This window comes from Bos mutus, chromosome 3 (assembly GCF_027580195.1).
Source record: "Bos mutus isolate GX-2022 chromosome 3, NWIPB_WYAK_1.1, whole genome shotgun sequence".
Taxonomy (NCBI): domain Eukaryota; kingdom Metazoa; phylum Chordata; class Mammalia; order Artiodactyla; family Bovidae; genus Bos; species Bos mutus.
This window is the reverse complement of record NC_091619.1, coordinates 12,042,322-12,069,699: the sequence shown is the minus strand read 5'-3', so window position 1 is coordinate 12,069,699 and position 27,378 is coordinate 12,042,322. Positions and strand designations below refer to the sequence as shown.

At 41.8% G+C, this 27,378-nt stretch overlaps 1 protein-coding gene across 1 annotated transcript in view; it reads left to right on the top strand.

Moving 5' to 3' along the window:
* The first annotated feature begins 518 nt into the window (after positions 1-518).
* ADCY10 (adenylate cyclase 10) overlaps positions 519-27,378 on the top strand; it is an 81,435-nt gene continuing 54,575 nt past the window's right edge. Inside the window, exons 1-12 of the mRNA XM_005896960.2 lie at positions 519-1,748; positions 2,439-2,543; positions 5,463-5,501; positions 5,704-5,847; positions 7,854-8,059; positions 9,970-10,066; positions 14,118-14,206; positions 16,663-16,854; positions 19,897-20,015; positions 21,231-21,307; positions 23,517-23,706; positions 26,718-26,773. Of these exons, the coding sequence (XP_005897022.1) occupies positions 1,598-1,748; positions 2,439-2,543; positions 5,463-5,501; positions 5,704-5,847; positions 7,854-8,059; positions 9,970-10,066; positions 14,118-14,206; positions 16,663-16,854; positions 19,897-20,015; positions 21,231-21,307; positions 23,517-23,706; positions 26,718-26,773 (1,465 nt within the window). The 5' untranslated portion in view covers positions 519-1,597. The remainder of the gene's footprint in view (positions 1,749-2,438; positions 2,544-5,462; positions 5,502-5,703; positions 5,848-7,853; positions 8,060-9,969; positions 10,067-14,117; positions 14,207-16,662; positions 16,855-19,896; positions 20,016-21,230; positions 21,308-23,516; positions 23,707-26,717; positions 26,774-27,378) is intronic.

Here is a 27,378-nt window from a genome sequence, read left to right as displayed (position 1 = left end):
ATTTTCAATTCTCCATAATGGAGAAGACAGAAACAAAAGAAGTGTTGTGTAGCACATCATAGTTAAGCTTTGTCCTTATTCTTCCTTTATTAATCACCTTGCCGTCAATAAAGCCTAAAAGCCCCTCTAGGTTTTCTTAACTTCAGCATTTTCCTAAGTCTCAGCTCATTCTGGTCATTCTCATACCCTTCTTATAAGTTCATATAGCACTTATCAAATTGACTATCTGAAAATATTTATTTGATGTATTTATTATCTATTGACTGTTCCTAGCATATGCTGTGTTTCCGTGATACTCTTTAAAAAAAAAAAAAAGACTTAGTTATATACTTCTCCTATCTTTTGTTCATTCTTAACATTTGTATTTACCAAGTTTTTCCTTTCAAAGATTATCTAATACCTAATATTTAGTACCCATTTTTAAAGGTTTCTGTCCCTTTTAAGGGTTTTTTTGTAAAATATGCCAATATACTAATGTTTTTCTTGATTTAAAAAAAATGCTTCGCTTAAGTCTAAGGTATATGTAAACTGTCTCAATTTTTCTAATACTCTTATGTACCCCAACATGATTTACATCTGGTTGAAATTACTAACAACTTCCTTCATGTTGGTATCATCAGTCCCTCTTTTTTTTTAAACTCCCTCATTATCTGTATCATTTATTCCAGGAACTTGAATTGCTCTGAAAATATTGGGTATGCTATTTCTGTTCAGGGTGGTTCAGCATGATTTTCACAGCATTCAGGTGTGAGCATTTCATTAACCCCAGCAGGCAAAGAAATGCCTTAGGGAATCCTAGTTTTCTCAGAACTAAGTAGGTAACAAATCAACATTTCCACGTTTCCTTCCATTTATGGTTTAAAAGTCTTATATTCACACATACACACACCCCTTTTAATTCTTTTTCTCTATTTCTTTATACCTATACCTTAGAATACTTCATCTCTTGCTTATATATGACCCTCCACTTTGCTATTTACCTTTCTATAAATGGGGCTTCCCTGGTGACTCAGCTGGTAAAGAATCCGGCTGCAATGAGGGAGACCTGGGTTTGACCCCTGGGTTGGGAAGATCCCCTGGAGAAGGGAACGAATGGCTACCCACTCCAGTCTTCTGGCCTGGAGAATTTCATGGACTGTATAGTCCACGGGGTCACAAAGAACCGAACATGACTGAGCGACTCTCACGTTCACTTTTCTATAAATATTCACACACATAAACTCCTGTTTATGCTTTCTTTTTTAGTTTTCAAAAAAGAGAAAGAAAAAATAAGAGACGAAGGGGCAAGGAAAGAGGGAACATAAGGACAGAAAGGAAAGGGGCCTGGACCAAAGCAATCGTGCTACTGGCCCCTCTGCCACAGCGCTTGCACCCCGAGGGCTCACCCTTTCATGCAAATGCATGGTCAACAAGTCAGTCATTCTCACATCAACCGCTTAAATGAGCATTTTGCAGGTTAGAGAAGATGGGGAAAAAGAAATAGGAAAGTGAGTGAATGAATATAAGTCAGATTGCCTCCAATTTCAGCTTTGTTTTCTAGAAAGTACATTCAGGACTGTTCGTGGTGATCATACAATCCAGAATATTTGCCTTGAACATGAACACTCGAAGAGAACTTGAATCACAGGACCGGGCCATCGTCAAAATAGCAGCTCATTTACCGGACCTCATTGTCTATGGAGATTTCTCTCCAGAGAGACCTTCTGTGGATAATTTTGATGGAGTCTTGATGTTTGTTGATATTTCAGGCAAGCACAAAAGGGATGTTTAATGTGGGTGAACAGTAGGTTTGCATGAAATCACAAACAGTGCTTGACTGCAGAGTAGGGGTGCTGCTTCAGAGTTTTTGTGCTGTTATTGCAAATATTCCCACTGAGAAGACAGGAGGGAGGACCTGGCTTATGGACCTGGCTCCCTCTCATCTTCCTTTGCCTGGCATGGCCAGTGATGGGCAAATCTTTAAGATGCCTAAGTCCTGGGCCTGGTACTTCAGGCTCCAGTGTCCCTGTCCCAACTTCACTGACTCAGCCTCCAAGGCCTACACCATCCCAGGCAAAATTGACCTCTGGAAATGATCTCTCTGATGTTATTTACAGCTTAAGAGGAAACCTACCATCTCTTCAGAAGTCATAGAACTTTATGTGTTTTCATTATCATGAAATGGAAGTTCTATACCCAGTTAAAACTGAAGTCACCCCTGTTCACGTTGGGAAGTTAGGAGGGAAGAGTTATCTGGTGCCTTTCCTTGACCCCTAAGATAATAAATATAGATAGAGGAGACCCAATATCTGACACTTGGCCTGCCACAAAGATCATTTAAAAGAAACACTGCCAGTTCTTAAAAGCTGAGGCCCATTGCTAGCGAGTGTGGTCCTCTTCTCCTGACACTGTTTGGTTCCTCCAAGCACCCAAGGAAACGAGCTGCACAATTGTTCCAGGTTTTACTGCAATGACTGAGAAGTTCAGCACAGCCATGTACATGGACCGAGGGGCTGAGCAGCTGGTGGAAATCCTCAACCACTACATAAGTGCAATAGTGGAGAGTAAGTGTTTCTGACTTAAGCATATGCATTGTTTTCTGTATTTGGTGGTTACAACCTGAGAGAGTACTGTTGCTTAGTACTCTTCATTGTCTCCATGAAATGTGTATGAAACCAGTCTTTTTTGAAATATAATATAGTACAAGTGAAGGAATGTAATCAAATCTCACTAACACAGACTGAGGGATTAGTTTTGTATTAGTTACAAGACTAAATTAGAGATTACTTTGAAAAGAAGTATAGTAGTAATACTTTCGGAGAAGGCGATGGCACCCCACTCCAGTACTCTTGCCTGGAAAATCCCACGGACAGAGGAGCCTGGTGGGCTGCAGTCCATGGGGTCGCTAAGAGTCGGACACAACTGAGCAACTTCACTTTCACTTTTCACTTTCATGCACTGGAGAAGGAACTGGCAACCCACTCCAGTGTTCTTGCCTGGAGAATCCCAGGGACGGGGGAGCCTGGTGGGCTGCCGTCTATGGAGTCATGCAGAGTCGGACACAACTGAAGCGACTTAGCAGTAATACTTTTAGTTATGTTCAATAACTCCAAAAAGCTAGCATCAGTATAACTCAAACACAGTCATTAAGAGGATATGTTATAAATGTTGTTGTTGTTCAGTCACTAAGTTGTGTCAGACTCTTTGTGACCTCATGGACTGCAGCACATCAGGCTTTCCTGTCCTTCACTATCTCCTGGAATTTGCTCAAACTCATGTCCATTGAGTTTGTCTTGCCATCCAACTGTCTCATCTTCTGTTACCTGCTTCTCCTCCTGCCTTCAATCTTTCCCAGCATTAGGATCTTTTCCAAAGAGTCAAGTCTTTGCATCAGGTGGCCAAAGTATTGGAGCTTCAGCTTCAGCATCAGTCCCTCCAATGAATATTCAGGGTTGATTTTCTTTACAATTGACTAGTTTGATCTCCTTGCAGTCCAAGGGACTTTGAAGAATCTTCTCCAGCACCATAATTTGAAAGCATCAATTCTTCAGCACTCAGCCTTCTTTATGGTCCAACTTTCACATCAGTACATGACTATTGGAAAAACCATAGCTTTGACTGTATGAACCTTTGTTGGTGAAGTGATGTCTCTGCTTTTTAATATGCTATCTAGGTTTGTCATAGCTTTTCTTCCAAGGAGCAAGCATCTTTTAATTTCATTGTATGAACAGATGAATGATTTATAATCCACTTGTCAGTAATTTATGTCCTAATAATGGATTCTGAAGTACTTACTGATGACTGAAAAGTTTGATCTCCTTTTCAACCTCTGCCTACCACTTGTTTGCATTATTAATTTGAACTATGCATGAAGAAAAGGATTTATTCTTTTAAGGTAAGTCCTGCTGCTGCTGCTGCTAAGTCACTTTAGTCGTGTCCGACTCTGTGCAACCCCATAGACGACAGCCCACCAGGCTCCCCCATCCCTGGGATTCTCCAGGCCTAGGTCTAGTCTATTATCAAGGTCTGAGTTTCCTTGTAATACCTTAATATCACCCACTAGACAACACTAGACAACTCACAGTGTCCCTGTGAGGGACAGGGTGGCCTGGTGTGCTGCAGTCCATGGGGTCACAAAGAGTTGGACATGACTGAGCAACTAAATAACAACAACAATAACAGCAGACAACACTTCAGTTCAGTTCAGTTCAGTTCAGTCGCTCAGTTGTGTCTGACTCTTTGCGACCCCATGAATTGCAGCACGCCAGGGCTGCCTGTCCATCACCAACTCCTGGAGTTTACCCAAACTCATGTCCATTGAGTTGGTGATGCCATCCAGCCATCTCATCCTCTGTTGTCCCCTTCTCCTCCTGCTCCCAATCCTTCCCAGCATCAGGGTCTTTTTCAATGAGTCAACTCTTCGCATCAGGTGGCCAAAGTATTGGAGCTTCAGCTTCAGCATCAGTCCTTCCAATGAACACCAGGACTGATCTCCTTTAGGATGGACTGATTGGATCTCCTTGCCGTCCAAGGGACACTCAAGAGTCTTCTCCAAAACCACAGTTCAAAAGCATCAATTCTTCAGCGCTCAGCTTTCTTCACAGTCCAACTCTCACATCCATACATGACCACTGGAAAAACTATAGCCATGACTAGATGGACCTTTGTTGGCAAAGTGATGTCTCTGCTTTTGAATATGCTATCTAGGTTGGTCATAACTTTCCTTCCAAGGAGTAAGCGTCTTTTAATTTCATGACGGCAGTCACCATCTGCCATGATTTTGGAGCCCAAAAAAATAAAGTCTGACACTGTTTCCACTGTCTCCCCATCTATTTCCCATGAAATGATGGGACCAGATGCCATGACACTTAATCCTCATTAAAAGCAGAAATCTACAGTTTTCTAGTTCCTTTTTGCATTGCACTTAGCACATTTTCAATGTTGCAAAAATAAGAAGAGAAATACCTGTTTATGTCATAAAGCCTAAATAAACAAAATGCAAGTTGGTGATAAAATTCAAATTGACCATAGCTGTGGTTTTTTGTTTTTCAGTTCTTATGGAATCCTGTCATTCGTGCACTCATCCACCCTCAGTCAAGCCCTGACTCATAACACACACAGATCAATAAAGAGCATTTCATTATCATGGGAGGAGGGTAGTTGTCCTCAGGCCTCATGAGAAATCCTAACTTCTACTTTCCATTCACAGAAACAGAGCAGGTACATACTCCAGCTCACTGTTCTCATTCTTGTCTGAGCCTTGGGTTTAAATGCCTTGTCTGAGAAGACATCTTTAGTATAAACCTATCTCTGAGATGCTCTTAACTTGACCTGATTTCTACCCCATTGTTGAAGGGTAGATTCTTTTTATTGGCTTTCAGAAACCAAAGTTATGCTGTACACATGAAACTTTCATAAAATAAGAGAAAGAAAGAAAAATAAAAAACAGTTTCATTTCACCTTATTTTCTTTTTTTCCCTCAGAAGTGTTGATTTTTGGAGGAGACATCTTAAAATTTGCAGGTATGAGGGCTTACTGAGACGGCAGGGGTAAGAAAGAAGTGCCAAGGCTCCTATACTCTGACAAAGGAGACATCTCAGAGAGAGCAGCAGGTAGCAGTGGGTAGAGGAATGTTTGAAGACTAAGTTTCTGTACGGATTTCATGCAAAACAGAGTGGAACCCCAGGGCAGGTCAGGAGCCCCCAGTGTGTCTGTCTTTTCAAGGTGATGCACTGCTAGCCCTGTGGAAGGTGGAGAGAAAGCAGCTGAAAAACATCATCACAGTGGTCATTAAATGTAGCCTGGAGATTCACGGATTGTTTGAGACCCAGGAGTCTGAAGAAGGCCTGGATATCCGAGTCAAGATAGGTAAGCTTTGGTTGTCCAGTAGTTAAGACAGTCCAGTAGTTAAGAAACTGCACTCCCAATGCAGGGACGACTGGTTTGATCCCTGATCTGGGAATTAAGGATCTCTCTCTATATATATATATAGAGAGAGAGAGAGACATATATGTAAGCTTTTGAGAAAGAGATGCTATAGCAGTTTGAACATGGGTCCTAACTCCTGAGGAATTGCCCCTCTAAAGAGAAAACAGTGGAACATCATGACTCAGGCCCACCATCAGGTCATGAACTTTGACTAACCTGAAGGTGAATTTTGGTTTCCTCATTTACCAGTTAAGAGAACTCCTAATATCCACCTCATAACTCTTACAAAAAGTAAATTTGAATGGTTAGAATAGTACCTGGCACAACCACTCCACAAAATACTCTTTATCATTACTATTGCTGTTATTAGGTCTTGCTGCTGTCAACAATGATTATTATTAAGCACAGTAGGGAGCAGCTTGTGACTACATAGATTCAACAACGTATTAGGACTAGTCCTCCTCTACTTCATAAGACTCATGTGCAAGAAAAGCTTAAAAGGTCAGCCTGCAACACAGCTCCACTTAATAGAGGGCTTCTTAAATTCATACATACAATAACGATCACCTGTATTTCCATATTGTACTGCAGACATTACTCAGTGTCACTTCTGCTTCACCACAGTCCTGAGGTATAGGCAGTGTGGGATCTATTTCACAGGTGGGAAATGAAATTCTGATAGGTATGAATGATGAGTTACAGCTGGTGCTATTGGTATTCATGTCTACCTAACTGTAAACTTTAGAATTCTTGAATATCAGAGGTGATAAGAAGATGGATCAGGGGTTATCCAGTTAACTGCTCTCAGCTTTCTTTAGGTCAGCAGTCCCAAAATTTTTAGCACCAGGGACTGGTTTTGTGAAAGACAATTTTTCCACGGACTGGCTTGGGGGGATGGTGGTTTCGGGATGATTCAATTGCATTACATTTATTGTAGACTTTATTTCTATTATTATTACATCAGCTCCACCTCAGATCATCGGGCTTTAGATCCCAGAGGTTGAGGACCTCTGCTTTAGGTTATTCAAATTTTCCAAGATTTTTAAATCTTCTGTTAAAAAAAAATCAAATTTGTTGTAATACTAAATATTTCTTTCCAAGTTACCACCTAGAGAGTTTTGATGTATTATTCTTCTTGAAAAATGATGGGGACCCTTCAGGTGCATACTTAATGGCTATTAAAGAAGAAGTACCAGTATCTTTTAACCAGCCTAGGCATCCATGTACTTCAGAGGAAAAACAGACCCCCTGTAATATGTATATATCAGGGGGATTCAGTCTTGACAAAGTAGCACATCAGAGCAAAGATAAAAAACAACCTTTGATTATGTTAATTATGGTAATTTAAAAGAACTGTGTATCACAGCTCATTTACACATACATTTTTTACACGTCATATTTTAAAACATTCTGTCTTCTGTTGTTTTGGTACCAAAATCTTCAGCTCCCAACCTAAAAACAACTAGAAGACACAGTCTTGGGATGGAACACTCGACGGTCAAAATACCTGCTCATTTCTCCAACCTTTTCTTGTCTATCTGTTGCCTGAAATTTCACCCTGTTACTTTTTAACTAGAACCTCATCTCTGATAAAATGCAAATCTTTCCCAAACAGAAGTCATTAAAATTGTCCTCTGTATAAATAAGAAGTAGTTTGAAGTATGAATTGAAGAAAAAATAAAATAACTTTCTTTGAGGAGTGATATGGCCATCTAGGGAGCTAAATGTCACAAAAAGGTGGAAAATAAGTAGCTAATTTTCTAGATTCCAGAGCAAAGGTGTTTGGGAAGGCCTGGGCCCAGAAGAGACATTCAGTGATTTCTATACAAAATTTTAGAGACTAGACTTTTCTCTGAGATGCTCAAGATTCTGATTGTCCGAGAAGCCATGCTGCTGGGGACTAAGCCAAAACTTCTCATGCAAACCCTTGCTTGCCTTCCTGCCAGGACTGGCTGCTGGCCACATCAGCATGTTGGTCTTTGGAGACGAAACTCGAAACTACTTTTTGGTGATTGGTCAGGCCGTAGATGACGTGCGCCTCGCGCAGAACATGGCACAGGTGAATGACGTCATTCTATCCCCAAACTGCTGGCAGCTCTGTGACAGGAGCATGATTGAAATTGAGAGGATTCCAGATCAGAGAGCAGTTAAGGTAGGTGTGATGCTGCTACTTGTCCAAAGTTCTGCCAGTCCATGCCAGGGGCCTCCTGTCAGAAAAGCCACTGGTTCTATGAAGCTGGCAACTTGGATGGGGTCAGTCTGGGATAGATTGAGAAGTATTAGCCCAGGACATCTCCTCTGGGAGGAACCAAGCCTGGTGAGTTCAAGAGAAAGTGATCAGGCTTTTCTGTGGTAACTAAAGATGTGGAATTTGGGTATGGAGGCCTTTGGTGGGACTAGTGCCCTTGTTTAATGAAAAATTTCCTGGCTATTCCCTGGGAGCAGAGGGTTGTACAATAGTTTTGGGGGCTGCCATTCGCCCTCAAGTTCTCTCCTCAACACTCCTAACTCAATGCAAGTAATCACAGAGGATGAGAACTGGAGGCGAGCAGGGACAGCAAAGACTATGGAGGGAAAAGAATTTTCCCTGAGCCCTGCCTAGCAGAAAACACTGTAGTTAAGTTGAAGCTGGACTATAAGCAGAACTGTCCCTGGGATATAGCCAATTAGAGAAAGGAAGGAGAGCTCTGCTGCTAACTGAACCAGCAACAGGACCGTTTGGCAGATGGAAAGAATAGATGGTGAATGCATGAAGTTGCCGGCAAAGATGAGAACCCCAAACCATGCCCTATGCATCAGTCTACTCCCCTCCTAGCCTCCCCGACTCACTCTTCCAGTAAATACACATCATGGCTGCATGACCTAGCTGGCTGATAGCAATGCCCCTGCTCCCCCATCTTCTTCGATCATTACTTATATCTTCAAAATTTGTTTTTAATTTTTAAACTTAGACTCACAGCAAAGTTCAGAAACAATAGAGTGTTTCCATATATCCATTAGCCAGCTTCCACAAATGTTAACATTCTTCATAACCAGAGTGCAATAGTCAAAACCTGAAAACTGACATTGGTAGAGTATCATTTCAATTCAGTTCATTCACTCAGTCATGTCTGACTCTGCGACCCCATGAATCGCAGCACGCCAGGCCTCCCTGTCCATCACCAACTCCCAGAGTTCACCCAGACTCACGTCCATCGAGTCAGTGATGCCATCCAGCCATCTCATCCTCTGTCGTCCCCTTCTCCTCCTGCCCCCAATCCCTCCCAACTTCAGAGTCTTTTCCAATGAGTCAACTCTTCACATGACTATTCACTAATTAAAGGCCTTGTTTGGATTTCACCTGTTTTCCCACTAATGTCCTTGGTGAGTTTCCCAGGATTCTATCCATGATCTCACACTGCACTGTTATTTTTAACTTAGTCTCCTGCAATCTGTAAAACAGTTTTTCCTTGTCTTTTATGACCTTGACACTTAACATGAGTATTAATCAGTTATTTTGGTGTATGTTCCTCGATTTTGTTTTGCCTGATAGTTTCTCATTATTGGACTAAAGGCTATCCATTTTTGGAGGCAGAAATATTAAGGAAATAAGGTTGTGCCATTCTCTATGTATCATATCTTGGAGTTGATGATCTTGGTACAAATTTTATTACTGGTGATGTTCCCAATACCTTTTGGGGCATCAGCACCTTTTGTCCTTTTACACTTGTAAGAAAGAAATGGTATGCAGTTTAACCAAGTATTATTTCAATTAAAATATTGTAAAGTAATAAGAAAAAAAGAAGAAAGTTATAAGAGTGGAAGCGTATACAGGTTTGTTCCCTGGAATGGCCTGCTGTGTATGTACTGAAGATTGAGATCTTAATGACTAATCAGAGATATTTTTAATGTAATTACATGCAAATTAAAGCTCTCCACTGTTTAAGTATGCCAGTGTCTGATTATCATGTCTGGGACATTCAACACCCTGCCCTTTCTGTTGAGAAATTAGATTCAAAGGACCAGGAAACCCTCAGAATAACCAAAAACTTCTCCCTTTCTCTCTCTCTTTTTTTAATTTAGGTTAATTTCTTAAAACCACCCCCTTCTTTTAACTTTGATGAATTTTTCACAAAGTGTATGGCTTTCATGGATTACTATCCTTCTGGTGACCACAAAAGTAAGTACCCTCTATACTCAAGAGCCATTGCCTCTGCCAGTGGTCCACAGGGTCTTGTACCAATGCCAAGGGCTCCATTACAAGTGCTTGGTTTCTTCAGTTCAGCTCACAGTCCTGCAGCATACAAAGGGGGCCTCCTTCCCATCCCCACAATAGCTGTTCTAAGTAAAGCCTTCCTTCGGTCCTGGGCCTCTCTCTTGGCAATGACTCGTTCCCCTCATCTTCCAAGCATTTGCAAGTCTTCTCCATGATAAAAGGAAGAAAAAAAACCTATGACTCCTGCTTTTCCCTTCTAACATTCAACACCAGACTTCTCAAGGGTAACCTGTATGTCTCTACCTCTTCTTCTATCCTCTCTTTTATTTATTCACCCAATTAGCACTGATTACATGCACCTTGAGGTGGGGGTGGAGAGCATGTGTTCACCTACTTGTCAGTCTGGAGTCCCTGACATGTAGCTTCTGTCCACTTTTCCCCCTGTCTCCTAGGACCGTTTATGTCAAGGTGTTAATAGCCACCAACTTACCAAACCAGCTGACCTCTCTTCAGGCCTCATAACTAGATGATTGGCTTTACTCTCTTTTCTAGGTATTATCTTCTCCTCGTTCCTTGAGTTCAAGAATATTATTTCCTAGTTTTGCTTTTACCCCTCAAACTACCCATTTTCAGTTCCTGTTCTATTCCTTGAATGTTGATGATTCCAGGAATCTGTCCTGGACTGTCTGGTCTTCTCTACCCGTGTTTTGTGGAACCATTAATCTATGCTGGATTTCCCTATGACTGCAGCTGGGCTGGGACTAGTGTGAGGAATGCAGGACAATTTGGTGATAACAAACTTTAGTACTTCATGAAGTAGACAACCTTCTGCAAAATGGTGTGGAAGGCAAGAAGTAAAGAGTAAAGAACAAGGAAAGGCTAAAGAGTAAAGAACAAGGAAGAGACAAACAAAGTATCTGATTGGCTGGGGTCATATAGTCAGTCTTGTTTGGGGGAAGAAGGCTGGGAGTTGGCTAGGCATTTAGGGATTGGCTGACTATGGTGATTGCATTTCTGGTTAACTGGAGCATTTACTGGGACACAAAAATTAATCTAAGTCTTGGTTTGCTGACATGGCATGCTGGATATGGAACAGCTTGTCCTGGGCCTAGAAATTTATTTCAACAATGTCTCAATTCTATGCTACTTATCTTTCTCTGAAACTGTTCCTTTATCCAGACTAGAAACTTCAGAAACATCTTTGAAACATTCTTCTTTGTCACCATTTTTGTGTAGGTCTTGAATATTTTGAACATCACAAATTTAGACTGTAATTTTACAAAACTGCGATAGGTAATGGGATGAGAGGAGTGCTCAGGGGAACTGTAGGCAAATTGACCAGGAAAGGCCAAGAACCCAAAAGCTCCAAGGATGGAGAAAATCTAGTGATATACTCCTTGAACTGTACCTCATCCCATCTCCTAGATCTTAATCATGCCTTCAATAACTTACTTGGGGCTCTGCAATACCACAGTGTAATTCTGTTACTAACTACCTGGAGTTAGCACAGAGAGGTGGAGTCTTCCATAGGACGTCTCTTATCACCAGCTACAAGCGCTGAGATTAGTAAGTCACCAGCACTTCTGACCAACTGGCTACAAATCCAAGGGTTCTCACAATGCTCTCAAGTTCAATAATTCACTATAATAACTAACAGAACTCAGGAAAGTACTATGCTTATAATTATGGTTTTATTGTAAAGAATACAAATGAGGACCAGTATTGTACTGGTCTCTGAACACATAGGATGAGGTCTGGGAGAGTCCCAAATATGAAGCTTCTTGATTGTCAGGACACATCACGCTCCTTGCACATCAAAGTATTTACCAGCCAGGGAAGCAGAGGTTCACATATTTTATTGGTGGTTTATTAAGTAGGCATGTACTATGAAAAACTGGCCTCATAGTGAAAAGTGAAAGCGTTAGATGTTCAGTCCTGTCTGTCTCTTTTCGACCCCATGGACTGCCTGCCAGGTTCCTCTGTTCATGGAATTCTCCAGGCAAGAATACTGGAATGCATAGCCATTCCCTTCCCGGGGATCTTCCAGACCCAGGGATTGAACTTGGGTCTCCTGCATTGCAGACAGATTCTTTACCATCTGAACCACCAGGGAAGCCCCATTGGGCTTATAATTGAACTAAATCTCCAGCCCCTTTTCCCTCCTCAGATGTCATGAAGGTTGGCCCTTAACACCTAGTTCAAAGCCACAACCCTCTTAACACATGCTTGGTCTTTGCAGATAGACCCCTATCCTGAGTCATCACATTAGCATAAATTCAGGTGTGGTCCGAAGGACCCACCATGAATAACAGAGACAGTTTCATTATCTGGGAAATTCCAAAGATTTAAAAGTTACTCTGGTATCAGAAGCAAAGACCGGCCAAATTCCTTATTATTTGTCTCTTTCCTGGTAGCTTGGACAGTAAAGCGTCTGCCTACAATGCGGGAGACCTGGGTTCAATCCCTGGGTTGGGAAGATCCCCTGGAGAAGGAAATGGCAACCCACTCCAGTATTCACGCCTGGAAAATCCCATGGACAGAGGAGCCTGGTGGGCTACAGTCCATGGGGTCACAAAGAGTCAGACACGACTGAGCCACTTCTCTTCACTTCATGAGTCCCTTGGATAACAAGGAGATCAAAAGGAATCAACCCTGACTATCCATTGAGAGGACTGATACTGAAGCTCCAGTACTTTGGCCACCTGATGTGAAAACCCTGATGCTGGGAAAAAGATTGCAGGCAGGAGAAGGGTGAAGGACAGGGAAGCCTGGCATACTGCAATCCATGGGGCTGCAGATAGTCGGATACAACTGAGCAACTGAACAACAAATAACCTTTGTTGCCATAATCGTCTAGACCTTTACAATGCCTGCTCTCTTCCTGAGCTCTTTGCTTCTCTCCACAGTCTGCTCAGCGTCATTTCTTATTAATCTCCAATACTCACATGGGGGCTCATGCCAGTTTAGTCTTTACCAATTCTTTAACATACTCTGCTCATTCTTGACTTTAATCTACATCTGCTGGGCATGGATCCTTCTAGTAAAAAGCCACAAGTTATTCAAGATTCAGTAAAATTCCTAGTTCTCCTTTTAACCCTTTTCTGATTAAACCAGTTTATCTAGACCATTGATTTCTCTGAACGTCTCTGGTCTTTATAATCTATTAGCCCATTTGGTCTTTTTTGTATTTAACTTTTCTATACATATTATACTTGAATGTGTGTAAGTGCCTCCAGGAAAAACTCAGTTTCCTAAGAACTTTTTATTCCCACACAGTGCCTAGCACAGCATTTAAAATATACTAGGTTTTGAATACATTCAATACAAACATTTGCTCCCCAATTTGTATCCTTTTCAGACTCCCCTGTTATTTTTCATCTTTTTCACATTATCATTATTGTATTCCCTGCTGAAAGCCTATCATAATTTCTTTCCATTATTTTTTGATTTCTTCAAATAGAGTATGGAACAATCAACCATTATAGTGAAAATAATCATAGAGATGATGAAAGACTAGTGCTTTTTTTCCTGGATGAGGATATAAGAGTCAACCAGGGCAGTGAAGTGACTTGTCCAGAGTCACACAGCAAGTTGGTATCAAACTTGGGATCAGAAGCCAGTCTCCTAAATCTTACTCATGCTGCTCTTTCAACTCAATCATCCCCTGCATTGTGTCAGCATTGTCCTCCATTATCATCCCCTCATCTGTTTATTCCCATTACCTGTGACAATACTTTTAGCTCAAGTATAGAGGTGAAAGTCTCCTTAAGTTCTGAAGTGTGATGACATTTAGAACAGGGTTTTGAGCTACATGCAACTGAATTTTGGGAAATCCTCAACTTCTGAGAACGTCTCATTGGCTTTCCCTTGGCCCTATTTGGCCATGAAGTAGCCCAGAGTTTTCTGACCAAACGGTGAAGACCACTGCCCAAGGGAATGGGGACTGGGAGGCACCTCTCTCCCACATTGCAGAGCCAAGCTTCCCTTTCTGATCCTACCTCTCCTGCCCTCTTAGACCTCCTGAGGCTTGCTTGCATGCTAGAGTCTGATCCTGAACTGGAGTTGTCCCTACAAAAGTATGTGATGGAAAGCATATTGAAGCAGGTATTTTAATAATTTAATTTATTGACTTTTAGGGTGTCAGGGATCTTGGACAGCTGCTAAGATCAAGAAAATCAGCAGCTTGTAAAATGTTTCATTGGAATAGAAAAGGTGGGACTGACATTCTCCGTGTGTTCAAATCAGAATGTTTTTAAGAATTAAAGGCGGCATTACTCATAATTACACTGTGACAACAGGGGTAAACTGGCCTTATACAACTGGGCAAACTGAAAGTGTCTCAAGCGTATAAGAACACGTCACACACACACGAAAAAGAGCATGTCACATGTCCTTTTACACGTCACATAGCAAGTGAATGATACTGTTTCTCTTGTCACTTGAATTATATCTTAAGCTTTGAAAGTTAATACAGATAATTAGAACCCTCAGAAGTACCTCCAGCCTTAGAGTTTTCCCTTTTCATTTGCTTGGATCTAGGTTCTTTCAAATGCATTAACTGTTCAAATTATAACTATTTCTCAGCACTCACCATATGCCAGACACTCTACTCTTTCATGTATTTATTCTTCACAATCCTTGGAAGATGTATTTATCCCTTATATATGAGAAAACAGAGACAGAATGATACCATGAACTTTACTGAGATTATAAAGAAATGTAGTTAGGATTTGAACCCTGTTTTCTCTGAACCCTACATTTCTTTCAGAGGCTGTATACATCCTCTCTAATACAATGCCTATTTTAATTCTTAATCCTGTCAAAATGCAGTTATGTCCTAAAGGAAATATTTGTGGGATAAGCCTGATCTGTGGGCAGCTGCCTTCACAGTGTGGGTTGAAGAGCTGTCAGAATGCCCCCCGTACCTCTCATTCAATTGAGAAACACTCCCTCTGCTGCTGCTGCTGCTGCTGCTAAGTCGCTTCAGTGGTGTCCACCTCTGTGCGACCCCATAGACGGCAGCCCAAGAGGCTCCCCTGTCCCTGGGATTCTCCAGGCAAGAACACTGGAGTGGGTTGCCATTTCCTTCTCCAGTGCATGAAAGTGAAAAGTGAAAGTGAAGTTGCTTAGTCATGTCCGACTCTTAGCGACTCCATGGACTGCAGCCTACCAGGCTCCTCCACTCATGAGATTTTCCAGACACTCCCTCTAGTGTCTGCAATTGTTGGCTTCTTTAAGATTTTTGAAGCTCAAGAGAGCCATCCCACTCTTCCCCTCCCTCCCTCTAAGAGATAATATTATGCTTCTTCAGCTGCTACTAGTTGAGAGCAAGGTCTACAGGAAAGGGATATAAGAGAGATTCTGTGAGTCACTGTGAAAATTGTGAGTAGGAATGACAACCATGGACTAAGCAACAATAGCTAGGGAGCTGAAAGGAGGCAAAAGACAAAGGTTTCACAGCTTTACCAAGGTCTGTCCTCGCACTTAACAAACAAAGATGTGGTTGAATTTTTCAAACCAAAACTCAGAATCCATGGCCTGGTGGAATAATTTAATTTCTTTAACATGTTTAGTATTATGTATTTAATATTTATTACTTAAATTCATTTGAAAAATCAAAGAAAATGATCATGTTGCCGAGTAAGAAATTATCAAATCATCTTTTATGAAAAGTACATGAAACCTCAGCTAGATAGGAAGCATGATTCCAAGATTCCCTATACACAATTTCCTTTTTCATCCAGAAGATGTGTTTCATATTTTCAATGGAGAATCTGACACTTTTGTGTTGTCTGGGGGAGAAAAAATGCAGTGCTTCTCCCCCATTGTTTTGTTATGTACTTAAATTTAACAAAATTCAGGGCTGATGATATAGGCAGGGATAATTTGGGAAAGACTCACCTTTCCTTTCCCTGTGCCTGTTTTGGATAGACTTGGAGTGAAGATGGGAGCTGAGTGAAATACAACACCAAAGAGAGGCAAGGGAGCGCTACAAATAGAAGTCCATAGATTCGGATTTTGTTTGCTACTGTTTTCCCGTATGACTTGGAAAGTTTTCTTATCTCTCCGTCCCTCAATTATCTAATTAGTAAAATGAGGATAATGTAATTTTATTTCATTTGAGGATAAAGGAGGACGGAATATGGAAATATTCTGAAAAGTACCTTGCTATAAAATATTAGGTTGAATTATGCGGCATGCTCTTCTTATTCCTAAATTGTTGGAGAGCCAAAAGAAACAGCAGTTCTTTTATTGTAATGGCTCATATTGGCTGAGGGAGCTAGCAGTTGGGGCAAGGGAGTGGTGGCTGGGCAAAAATGAGCAGGCTTGTAAGTTCCTATTGGAAGAGATTTTGATAGTTCATTCCATTTCCATCTTTTTGACTTTCAGCTGGCTCTGCTGTGTTCTACCTCCCAACTTTGATAACTTCAGTTTCCCTAGAGAATCTCAAAAGGCTAGTTCCCTCCCAGTGATAATTTTGGGTGTGGTGGTGATGATATTGGGAGGAAATATCCACTGCCAAGGACACACGTTAAGGAAAGCTTCCCTCTAAATTACAGATTGATGACAAACAGCTTCGGGGTTATTTGTCTGAGCTGCGCCCAGTGACAGTTATGTTTGTGAACCTGATGTTTAAGGACCAAGATAAAGCAGAAGTCATAGGCTCAGCTATTCAGGATGCCTGCGTGCACATTAATTCTGTCCTGAGGGTCTTCCAAGGCCAAATCAACAAAGTCTTCATGTTTGACAAGGTAAATTTCCCACACTAAAGATGTGGAAACCTACCAATAATTTAAGATTAGCATTATGTCCGTGGATTTATGTCCATGGACGGGGGAGAAAGAGAAGGAATAGACATGTTTAACCTAGACCCATCAGTCTTTATTTATAGTCTAATAACAGCCTACATGGTGGATGTGGTGCTCAATGTGTGCTAGGCATTGTTTTCCACACTTTTACATATATTCTTTCTTCACATGCCTGCTCTAAGTGGTAGGTATTATGTTATTGTCCCCATTTTACAGAAGAGGGTGTTTAGGTAAAGCTAAGGATAGTGAGACAAAATAAGATTAAGTGGTGGACTGGATTTTCAAACCCAGGTAGTGTGCCTTCTTGGTCTGTGCTCTTAACTACTGTATTCAACTAGCTTTTACTATATGTACATACATCTGGAATCCAGGGTATAATGAGTCTCCCAGAGATTTTTAGGTCAGTCTTCTAGTAACCATCATACCCTGCTGCTGCTGCTGTTCCTGCTAAGTCACTTCAGTCATGTCTGACTCTGTGTGACCCCATAGACGGCAGCCCACCAGGCTCCCCCGTCCCTGGGATTCTCCAGGCAAGAACACCGGAGTGGGTTGCCATTTCCCTCTCCAATGCATGAAAGTGAAAAGTGAAAGTGAAGTCACTCAGTCGTGTCCGACTCTAGTGACTCCATGGACTGCAGCCCACCAGGCTCCTTCGTCCATGGGATTTTCCAGGCAAGAGTACTGGGGTGGGGTGCCATTGCCCTCTCCACCTAGAAGCTGTAATTTCCTATAATCTTCATCTGCCATATGTACACTTCCAGTTCCCCTTTCAGTTCCTTAATTGAGATGGGGTGGGGGTGTCACCTTTAGCTCTCAGTGTTTTCAATCTGCTCTTCATCTGTTTAGAGAAAAATGATGTGATAAATTATCATAGTAGTGCTCATGAGAATTGATTTCACCATCGCAGGTGTTTTTGTATTGTAAGAGCAGAGCACTTAATTACTGCTCCACACTCATTCACTCTCTAATTAAAAAAATACAGTGAGCATTGGTAGTGACGGAAAGCTAGGGCTGGGCTGCAGAGGTAAGAAACTCTCACAGGTTGTCACAGAACCAGGCAGAAATAATTAATTTTTGTATGAAAAAATACTCTGTTCTGTGGGAGTTCTGAGGCAACGGAGACCTCCAGTCCAGTGTAGTCTGATACTTTCTTCATATTCATTCATGAGTATCATCAGAAAAGAGCATAGACGCATAGAGAACAGTTTTTAGTGTCTTGCAGATACTCCAGACAGTTCCTGGAGAGACAGTTCCTGGCTCCCACAGTTCCCAGCTGTGTGTCCTTAGCAAGTCATTGAACTTCTCTGAGACTTAGTTTGTTCCTATTTATTTTGTATAAAAATAGGGACGTTATTCAAATGAGGATAGTATTTGCCCAAAATGATTGTTGAAAGTTTTGAAAAATATGTGTGTGAAGCACCTGTTGTGATGCCCAATTCAAGTCAGCACTCAGCAGATGAGAGCTGCTAGTCTCACTGCAGCGTGAGATTTTGCCAAGCCACCAGGCAGAATTTCCAGGCAAAGCAAACCCACCAGTGCCCCAAAGGGGCTACCCTCTAGTCTCTTCACAGACCTGGATTCAGGGCTCCCCCCAACCCCCTGCTCCACCAATGTCACAACAGAACCTAGTGCCAATTAGAATCTGACTCTCAGTCAGATTGGAGAAGGAAATGGCAACCCACTCCAGTATTCTTGCCTAGAAAATTCCATGGACAGAGGAGCCTGGTGGGCTACAGTCCATGGGGTCGCAAAGGGTCAGACATGAGTGCATGACTGAGCACACTCAGTCCGATGGGCTTCCCAGGTGGTTCAGTGGTAAAGAGTCTGCCTGCCAAAGTAGGAGATGCAGGAGACTGCAGGTTTGATCCCCAAGTCGGGAAACTCCCATAGAAGAGGAAATGGCAACTCACTCCAGTATTCTTGCCTAGAAAATCTTGTGGACAGAGGAGCCTGGCAGGCAGAATCAGACATGAGTTAGTGACTAAGCATGTACTTGGTCAGATTCTTTTTGCAGAGGGTTGAAGAAACTGAGGCATTTTATAGTTCTTTTGCACTTTATCAGGATATAACATACATAGACTCAAATTTTTACCCCATTGACTTTTATTCACTGTGCACTATTTTCTTACAGAAAACAGCATCTGAAGTCATTTTTTAAGGGACTAATAGTGAAAGTGCCAAACTTCAGAGTTTACTGTCTCTTTGAAAGAGTTAACTTTTTGCCAAGAAAAAACACTCCCAGCTTAAGCCTTTATCCTTAAGAAAAATGAATAATAACAATATCTGAAGAGAACTTTAGAGTTAATGAGGTGCATGTGTGTATATGTAAATATAACATACTAATTTTTCAGTAACATAACCAACCTCAGCAAGTCTAAGTTTTACCTGTATATAGATTGATAAACTGAAGTTCATAGAGTGTAATTGACTTGTTCAAGTTTCCACACTTGGGAAAGTGGCATGAGAACACATATTTTCTGATCCCAGAGCTGGTGCCTTTTGCTCTGTGCTGCTTTTGGACTTAAACTTAAGACTTTGCAACCCAAGACCTTGGCTACAGTAGAGAGTAGACAGGAGGGTACACTCTCAGGTTCTAACCCTACTGTTGATGATGCAGGAGAAGTTATATAATGTTTGAAAGTGAAAGTGAAGTTGCTCAGTCGTGTCCGACTCTCTGCGACCCCATGGACTATAGCCTACCAGGCTCCTCTGTCCATTGGATTTTCCAGGCAAGAGTACTGGAGTGGGTTGCCATTTCCTTCTCTAGGGGATCTTCCAGACCCAGGGATTGAACCCAGGTCTCCCACATTGTAGGCAGACGCTTTACCATCTGAGCCACTAGGGAAAACATTGAAATAGGTATATATTTGATGAAATTTGTTTCAGAGAGTGAAAATTGCTGCCCGTCCTCCACTGGGCCATCTAAATGGTCCAGCTTAAAACTAACGGTCCACCAGTTGTGTTTGCTGCCTTTCTCCCTCACAGGGCTGCTCTTTTCTCTGTGTCTTTGGTTTTCCTGGGGAAAAGGCACCTGATGAAATCACTCATGCCTTGGAGAGTGCTGTGGATATATTTGACTTCTGCTCTCAGGTCCACAAAATCCGGTAGGTGTTGACCCTGATTCCATCTGATTCCTGACTCTGTTGTAGGATATAGGGAGACAGGACAAGGGTCAGGGAAGAGGAAGGCGGGAGACTGTCTTTCTGTCTACATTCATTATTTACTGAAGGTACAGGTAGGGTGAGCAAACCCAGCCCTGATGCAGTCAGATGGGGGGATGGTTAAGGCCAGGTAGAGAAAGGATACGCCTAACAAATTCAAATGTACCAGAGAGGGTCTAACTGGATTGTCTCTCTATACTTCTGGCTTACTTCCTGGGAGAGGTCATACTCCAAACTATGTTGGAGACCTGAGATGATTTTTAATAACTAGGAGATAAAGTAAGTACTAGGGCTTCCTCATAGCTCAGTCGGTAAAGAATCTGCCTGCAATGCAGGAGACCCAGGTTTGATTCCTGGATTGGGAAGATCCCCTGGAGAAGGAAATGGCAACCCACTCCAGTATTCTAGCCTGAAGAATCCCATGGGTAGAGGAGCCTGGCAGGCTACAGTCCATGGGGTTGCAAGAGTCGGACATGACTTAGTGACTAAACCACCACCACTGATCTGGTCTCAAGATGATCCACTAAGTCAAATTATTAAGATAATGTTTACATTTTTGACCCTGGCTGTCCAAGAGCCCAGTGTCCTCAGGCTCCCCCTGTGTACCCCAATAATCCTGACTTGTGGCCCACTCTGGTCTACTCCAACAGATACCAGCCTTTGCCCTAAGTATTCCATCTTCTCAGCCTCTAGTCATCTGTATATGCAACCATCTTCATGCATTAGAAAAGTTAGTTTTTGATGCCACATAGTTATTTCCTTTCGAAAAAATGACTTAGTTCTTTCTAGCAATCACAAAAGATAGTTAATTTTTTTTTTTTACAACCACAATCATTCTACATTGAAAGTACATTGGGGTGATGAGATTATTTTCCAGAAAAATAGCTCAGATGAATACTTAAAAGTAGCAGAAAAGTGAACTGAGTTATTACTTCTAAGAACTTAGTTCTCTGTCTCGAACTGCCCTTCCTTTATGCCTCCAGGCCATGTACAATGGCCCTAACCTAACTACAAAGGAAGAGTGTTCTTTTTGGAAAACTCTTTCCTACCCCTCCCCCACCCCATTCATCACCAAGTCTCCACCCTCCGGGCCTTCTCTGTGTTCATTGTCTTCATCTCTTTCCCCACAACTCTCTTTCTCTTTCTTCCCGGAGCCAGCACTGTTTCCATTGGCGTGACCAGCGGGATTGTCTTCTGTGGAATCGTTGGACACTCTGTGAGGCACGAGTATACAGGTGTGCTGAACTAGCTTATGTCCATCTTTCTTTCAGCAGACATTGTGCCTTGCCACTGAACTGGGTGGGAGGAGGGAAAACCATTAGCGAGACAGGGACCCTGTGCTCAAAGGTTTACAGTCTTCCAGATGAAACCAAGCCATATCGGTTGGTCCCTGGACACCTCAGTGATTACAAAATGTGTATTTCTGGGTCTATGATTGAGTATGAGAAATATGCAGTCTTTAGAGGGGAACCGTGGTAGGCCATGCTTCCCTGGTGGCTCAGATCGTAAAGAATCCACCTGCAATGAGGGAAACCTGGGTTCGATCCCTAGGTTGGGAAGATCCCCTGGAGGAGGGCATGGCAACCCACTCCAGTATTCTTGCCTGGAGAATCCTCATGGACAGAGGAGCCTGGCAGGTTACAACTCATGGGGTCACAAAAGAGTCGGACACAACTGACTGACTAAGCACACACACACAAATGGGAGGCCATAAGCTCAGGGAATGATGGGCCTTTATGTTAATTTCCTGTTAACATTAAACGATTATTCCTTTAAATTCCTGGGATAGATGAGGACTGATTCTTAAAATTATGAATATTGGCATTACTGAAAAATAGCACTAATCTCAAAAGTAAGTAGGTGTTATCTCAAGATTTCACTGCTCTTTCCTGTTCAATCCTATTAGGGTTTTAAATGCTCAGAAATAATACATTTAAAATACTGCATGTATGTAAAATACTGAAACAATTATGTCTGAAGTAATACAACTCTGAGATTTTCTTCAAAATAATACAAGGTGGAGAGTGGATGGTTAATGGTTTGGGGGCCTGGGTAATAGATATGTAGACTCATGATACCATGTTTTATTGTATGGTCAAATTTCCCCATAATAAACTGGTTTTAAAAAATGAATATCTTAATCGGGAGTATTCAAGTTTATCTCAAAGTACAACATTTAATACCTAATTAGTAGTAGTATTAATTGAGGGCTTACTAGCAGCCCAGCACTTCACAAAGTTCTTTATGTGTATTAACTCATTAATCTCCATAAACTACCCTCTGAGAGAAGTACTGTTATCAACCCCACTTTACAGATATGAAAACTAAGGCATGGAAGAGTTTAAGTATTTTGCCTAAGTAATTTACACATAGTGGAGGTAGAGCTTAGATCCAAACCTGCATGGCCTGGTTGCAGAGTCTGTGCACTGCAGTGTACTACCTCTTGAAATATCCCCTAAATGAATCCTACAATTTACACCCCTTCCAGCCCTATTTACTTACTCTTACAAAATCAAATGAAGGCTCATGCACAGAAACATACAGACCCAATTTTGTGCCTCCTTTGGAGGTCAGTGGTCCGTGTCCAAGCTTACGTATATCTATCTTAAATAGCAGAAGACCAACTATACCTCATCTGAGAGCCCTCAGGCCCTGCTCACCATCCCACTTAAGAGAATCCTCTCCATATTCAAGGCCCTTCTAATCCTTGAGCAGATCATCCCCTTAGGCTCTCAGATGGCTAGTTAACTCCTGGTATATTCTAAAATGTGGTTTAGTTGCTAAGTTTTGTTATCCAACGCTTATAGCCGTTGGATATATGCTGCTGCTAAGTCACTTCAGTCATGTCCGACTCTGTGCGATCCCAGAGACAGCAGCCCACCAGGCTCCGCTGTCCCTGGGATTCTCCAGGCAAGAACACTGGAGTAGGTTTGCCATTTCCTTCTCCAATGCATGAAAGTGAAAAGTGAAAGTGAAGTTGCTCAGTTGGGTCTGACTCTTAGCGACCCCATGGACTGCAGCCTACCAGGCTCCTCCGTCCATGGGATTTTCCAGGCAAGAGTACTGGAGTGGGGTGCCATTGCCTTCTCCGGGCTGTATATTTGCTATATATATCCATGGGCTATAGCTGGCCAGGCTCCTGTCCATGGGATTTCCTAGGCAAAAATACTGGAGTGGATTGCCATCTCCTTCTCCAGGGGATCTTCCCAACCTAGGAATTGAACCCAGATCTCCTACATTGCAGGCAGATTCTTTACCAACTGAGCTATGAGGGAAGCCATTGGCTAAAGCTGGGTAGTTGAAGGTAAGATTGCTGTGTCATCTGTGAAGGCAAATGGAATAAAGGGTAAAAATGCCATCTGGGGACAATATGCCTTGGATTACACTGAGTTCAATGGCTATTTTCTCCTTGCTTTTTGCCTTTCTCTCTTCTTCCTATTATAGTCATTGGTCAAAAAGTCAACATAGCTGCCAGAATGATGATGTACTATCCAGGAATCGTAACCTGTGACTCTGTCACCTACAATGGCAGCAACCTACCAGCCTACTTTTTTAAAGAGCTTCCAAAGAAAGTCATGAAAGGTGTTGCAGATTCTGGACCAGTGTATCAGTGTTTGGGCCTTAATGAGAAAGTGTGAGTGTGGGACATTGACCTTGCAGTACTTTTTAGTAAAGAAGTGGGAGAATTATGATAGCAAAAACAGTAGGTCACCAATTTCAGAGTGAAGCCATTTCAGAAAATTAAAATCTAGTCCTTCCCAGGCCAAGACCCAGATTTCAAATTCCTTCATCTTCCTCCATCCCACTGATAGTATAACATGGTGGAAGATCCCAGTCTACTGTCAGTTTTCAGACTATGATGGTAATTTATCAAAGGTTGTACAAAAAGAAGAGAGAGTCTTCTCATTTGAGTATTTCTTTGGACTCAGAAGAACCCAATCACCAACCATTAACTATTGATCACTTCAACTGTGTGTTCAGCCATTGATAGGGATTACTCCTCTTCGAGATGCTTAGTGACACACATTCTCCCAAAGCCCAGTTTGGGCTCACTTAGGAGCTGAAAATCCCTCAGTACCTTCCAGTCATTTTCATGGTATGTTCAAATTCCTTGCAATGACACACAAAGTAACCACCTGCCTTTCCTACCTTGTCTTCTCCTATGTCCCTTCCTCTGGGGGTGTCTAAGCGGATTAGCCTCTCTTTCATTCATTCCATCCGCAGTCTACTAGGAAAACCGCAGTCAATTTTTGAAATCCAGCTCAAGGATCTATTCCTTTCTAAAGCTGCCTCTGAAAGCTACCCAATCCCAAGTCCAGCGGTTTAGCTCTCTCCTCTGTGTAACTCTGTAGCGCATTAGAACACTCAAAACAATCACTGACTCAGTGTGCTTTTCACTTCCTATACGGGGAGCTTTTTGGGGATAGTGATTATTTTGTGTTCATTCTTATATCCCCAATGCTTGGTAGGCATTAATAACGATGAATAAATGAATGAACAGCATGGGAAGCTCTATATAGTGGTGCTTGGTGAATGGAAAGTGAAAAGGTATTATTCCTTACATTAGCAAGCTAGAATCTAGGCCTTAAAGGGTCAGATAACAGAATTAGGGCTGTAATTGGTTCAGTGAGTCTTTATTATTCATCTTTGCATTCCCAGGGCTCAGCACTGTTCTTGGCATGTGTAGATCATCAGTAAAATGCTGTTTGAATAAATGAATGAATAATAATTTTTGTGAGCCCTTATTAAATATTAGGGACTTCACCTCAATATCAATTATATGAGGTAGAAACAAACTAATATTAACTCCATTTTATAAATTTAGAAATGGAGACTCAGAGATTTGTTAGATGACTTGTCCATACTCATAAATCTAGTAATTTATGGAGCCACATTGCTTTCAGGTGCCATAGTAATGTTGCATTATAGTTAACCTGGAGAAGGAAATGGCAATCCACTCCAGTACTCTTGCCTGGAAAATCCCATGGACAGAGGAGCCTGGTGGGCTACAGTTCATGGGGTTGCAAAGAGTCAGACATGACTGAGTGCCTAAGTGCATAGTCAACCACAAAATCTCAGGGGTATACAATAGTACATTTTTATTTATATCATGAATATGTGGGGTTCAATTGCTCTTGGCTGGATTTGGCTGATCTTGCCTAGGCTTGTTCATATGCCTGGTGTTGAACAGGTTGTCATCCAGGATGGCTTCAGATAGGATAACTGGGAATTGTGGCTGACATAACTGGGGCAGGGATTCTGTGTATCTCATATTGGTCTGGCCTTCCCTGGTGGCTCAGACAGTAAAGTGTCTGTCTACAATGCGGGAGACCCGGGTTCAATCCCTGGGTTGGGAAGATCCCCTAGAGAAGGAAATGGCAATCCACTCCAGTACTCTTGCCTGGAAAGTCCCATGGACAGAGGAGCCTGGTAGGCTACAGTTCATGGGGTCGCAAAGAGTTGGACACGACTGAGCGACTTCACTTTCACTTTCATATTGGGCTAGCCCAGGGATGTAGTCATGGCAATATCAGAAGAGCAAGAAAGAGCAAGTCCAATGCACAAACATTTTTCAAACCTCTGTGTTATGTTTGTTAACATCCCATGGGCCAAACCGTCCACAAGGAGGAGGGCACTGCGAAGGGCACAGATACAAGTAGGGTTGAAGAAGTGGAGCCATTAATGCAGTCAGTCTACCATAGAAACTAACTGTTTCTGAACTACCAGGACTATCTGATCCCGAAACCTGCCCTCTCTTTCATTTCTCTATACCATCTCTGAAAATAAGAGACTATGGAAATACACATACAAATATGAACCTGGCCTGTTTCCTATCCTGAAATCCAATGGGGAAGACGACATACACAAAATTAGCAGTATGGGAGACTTCGGTATGTGCTATAATACAAAGGCATAACAAAATATTTAGTATGATAGTATAGACAAGGGAATGAGTCATTTGTTGGAAAAGGCCCCTTTAAGAGAAGATATTATGGGGAAAAAAAAAAAAAAGAGATGATATTATGCAGTGGACAAGCATATGCCCTTGATCCTCATTTTAGATATTGACTCTGTCAGTATCCTCTGTCACCACTACCCATGGGATCTTGTTCACGTTAAACTTTATGTACCTCAGTTTTCTTATTTGTAAAATGGACATAATAATAATAATACCTTCTCAATAAGCTTTTTGTCTGGAGTAAAGAAAATGATTATGTAAAGCACTTGAAAGTGCCAGGCATGTAGCATGTGTTCCACAAAGATGAGCTATTATTGTTTGAGCAATTGGTAGAATCTTTCTGTGCTGGGAGACAACATAACACATCTAACTTTATTGGGTCCCCTACTGAGTGTCTGGTTTCCCTGGAAGAGGGTCAGTTCTACCAATGCAGACTCAACAAGCATTTTTTGAACAATATATCAGGCTCTGAGTTAAGGCAGCTACTTAAGTTGATTGGAGACTCTATTACCATGTAAGAACTTCTTTGTTCCCTTCCTCTTGGCATCTGCACCCTTGAGTCAGGGGACAGACTCCTGTTAGAGTTTGAAAAGGAGGCTTTCTGGGAACTAAGAGCTAGTCCCTCTGGCTTTCAATATTTCCCTATTTTGACACTAACATCTTTTTTTTTTTTTCCTTCTCTTCAGCATGTTTGGGATGGCATACCTCATCTGCAACAGAAATGAGCGTTACCCTTTGCTGGGTAGGTAGTGGGCCTTGACTTTTAAACCTCCTTATTGAGCTATAACATGACATACAGAAAAGTACACCAATGATAAATCCTCAGCTTAGTGAATTTTCACAAAATGAACATATAATCGCCATCCAGGCCAAGAAATTAACAAAGAAAAAAAAAATAGCAGTACTCTGGAAGCCCTCAAATGCTTTATTCCTCTCCCTTTACCCAAAGATCAAAAGTAATTCTAAATTACTTCACTTCAGTTCAGTTCAGTCGCTCAGTTGTGTCCGACTCCTTACAACCCCATGGGCTGCAGCACGCCAGGCTTCCCTGTCCATGACCAACTCACCAACAACATCACCTAAATTACTTAGGCCTGTTCTTAAAATTTATATGAATGAAATCCTACATTGCATAGTTACATAAGCCTTCTTTTAGTCGACATTATGTTGTGAAATTCATCCATATTATTTGCTGTATCTATAATTCATTCATTTTCATTGCTATGTAGTAGAGTTGGCCCTCTGTATCGGCAGTGTCAGCATCCACGGACTCAAACAACCACAAAGCAAAAATACCTTAAGAAAATTCCAAAAAGCTAAACTTGAATTTGTTGCACACAAGCAACT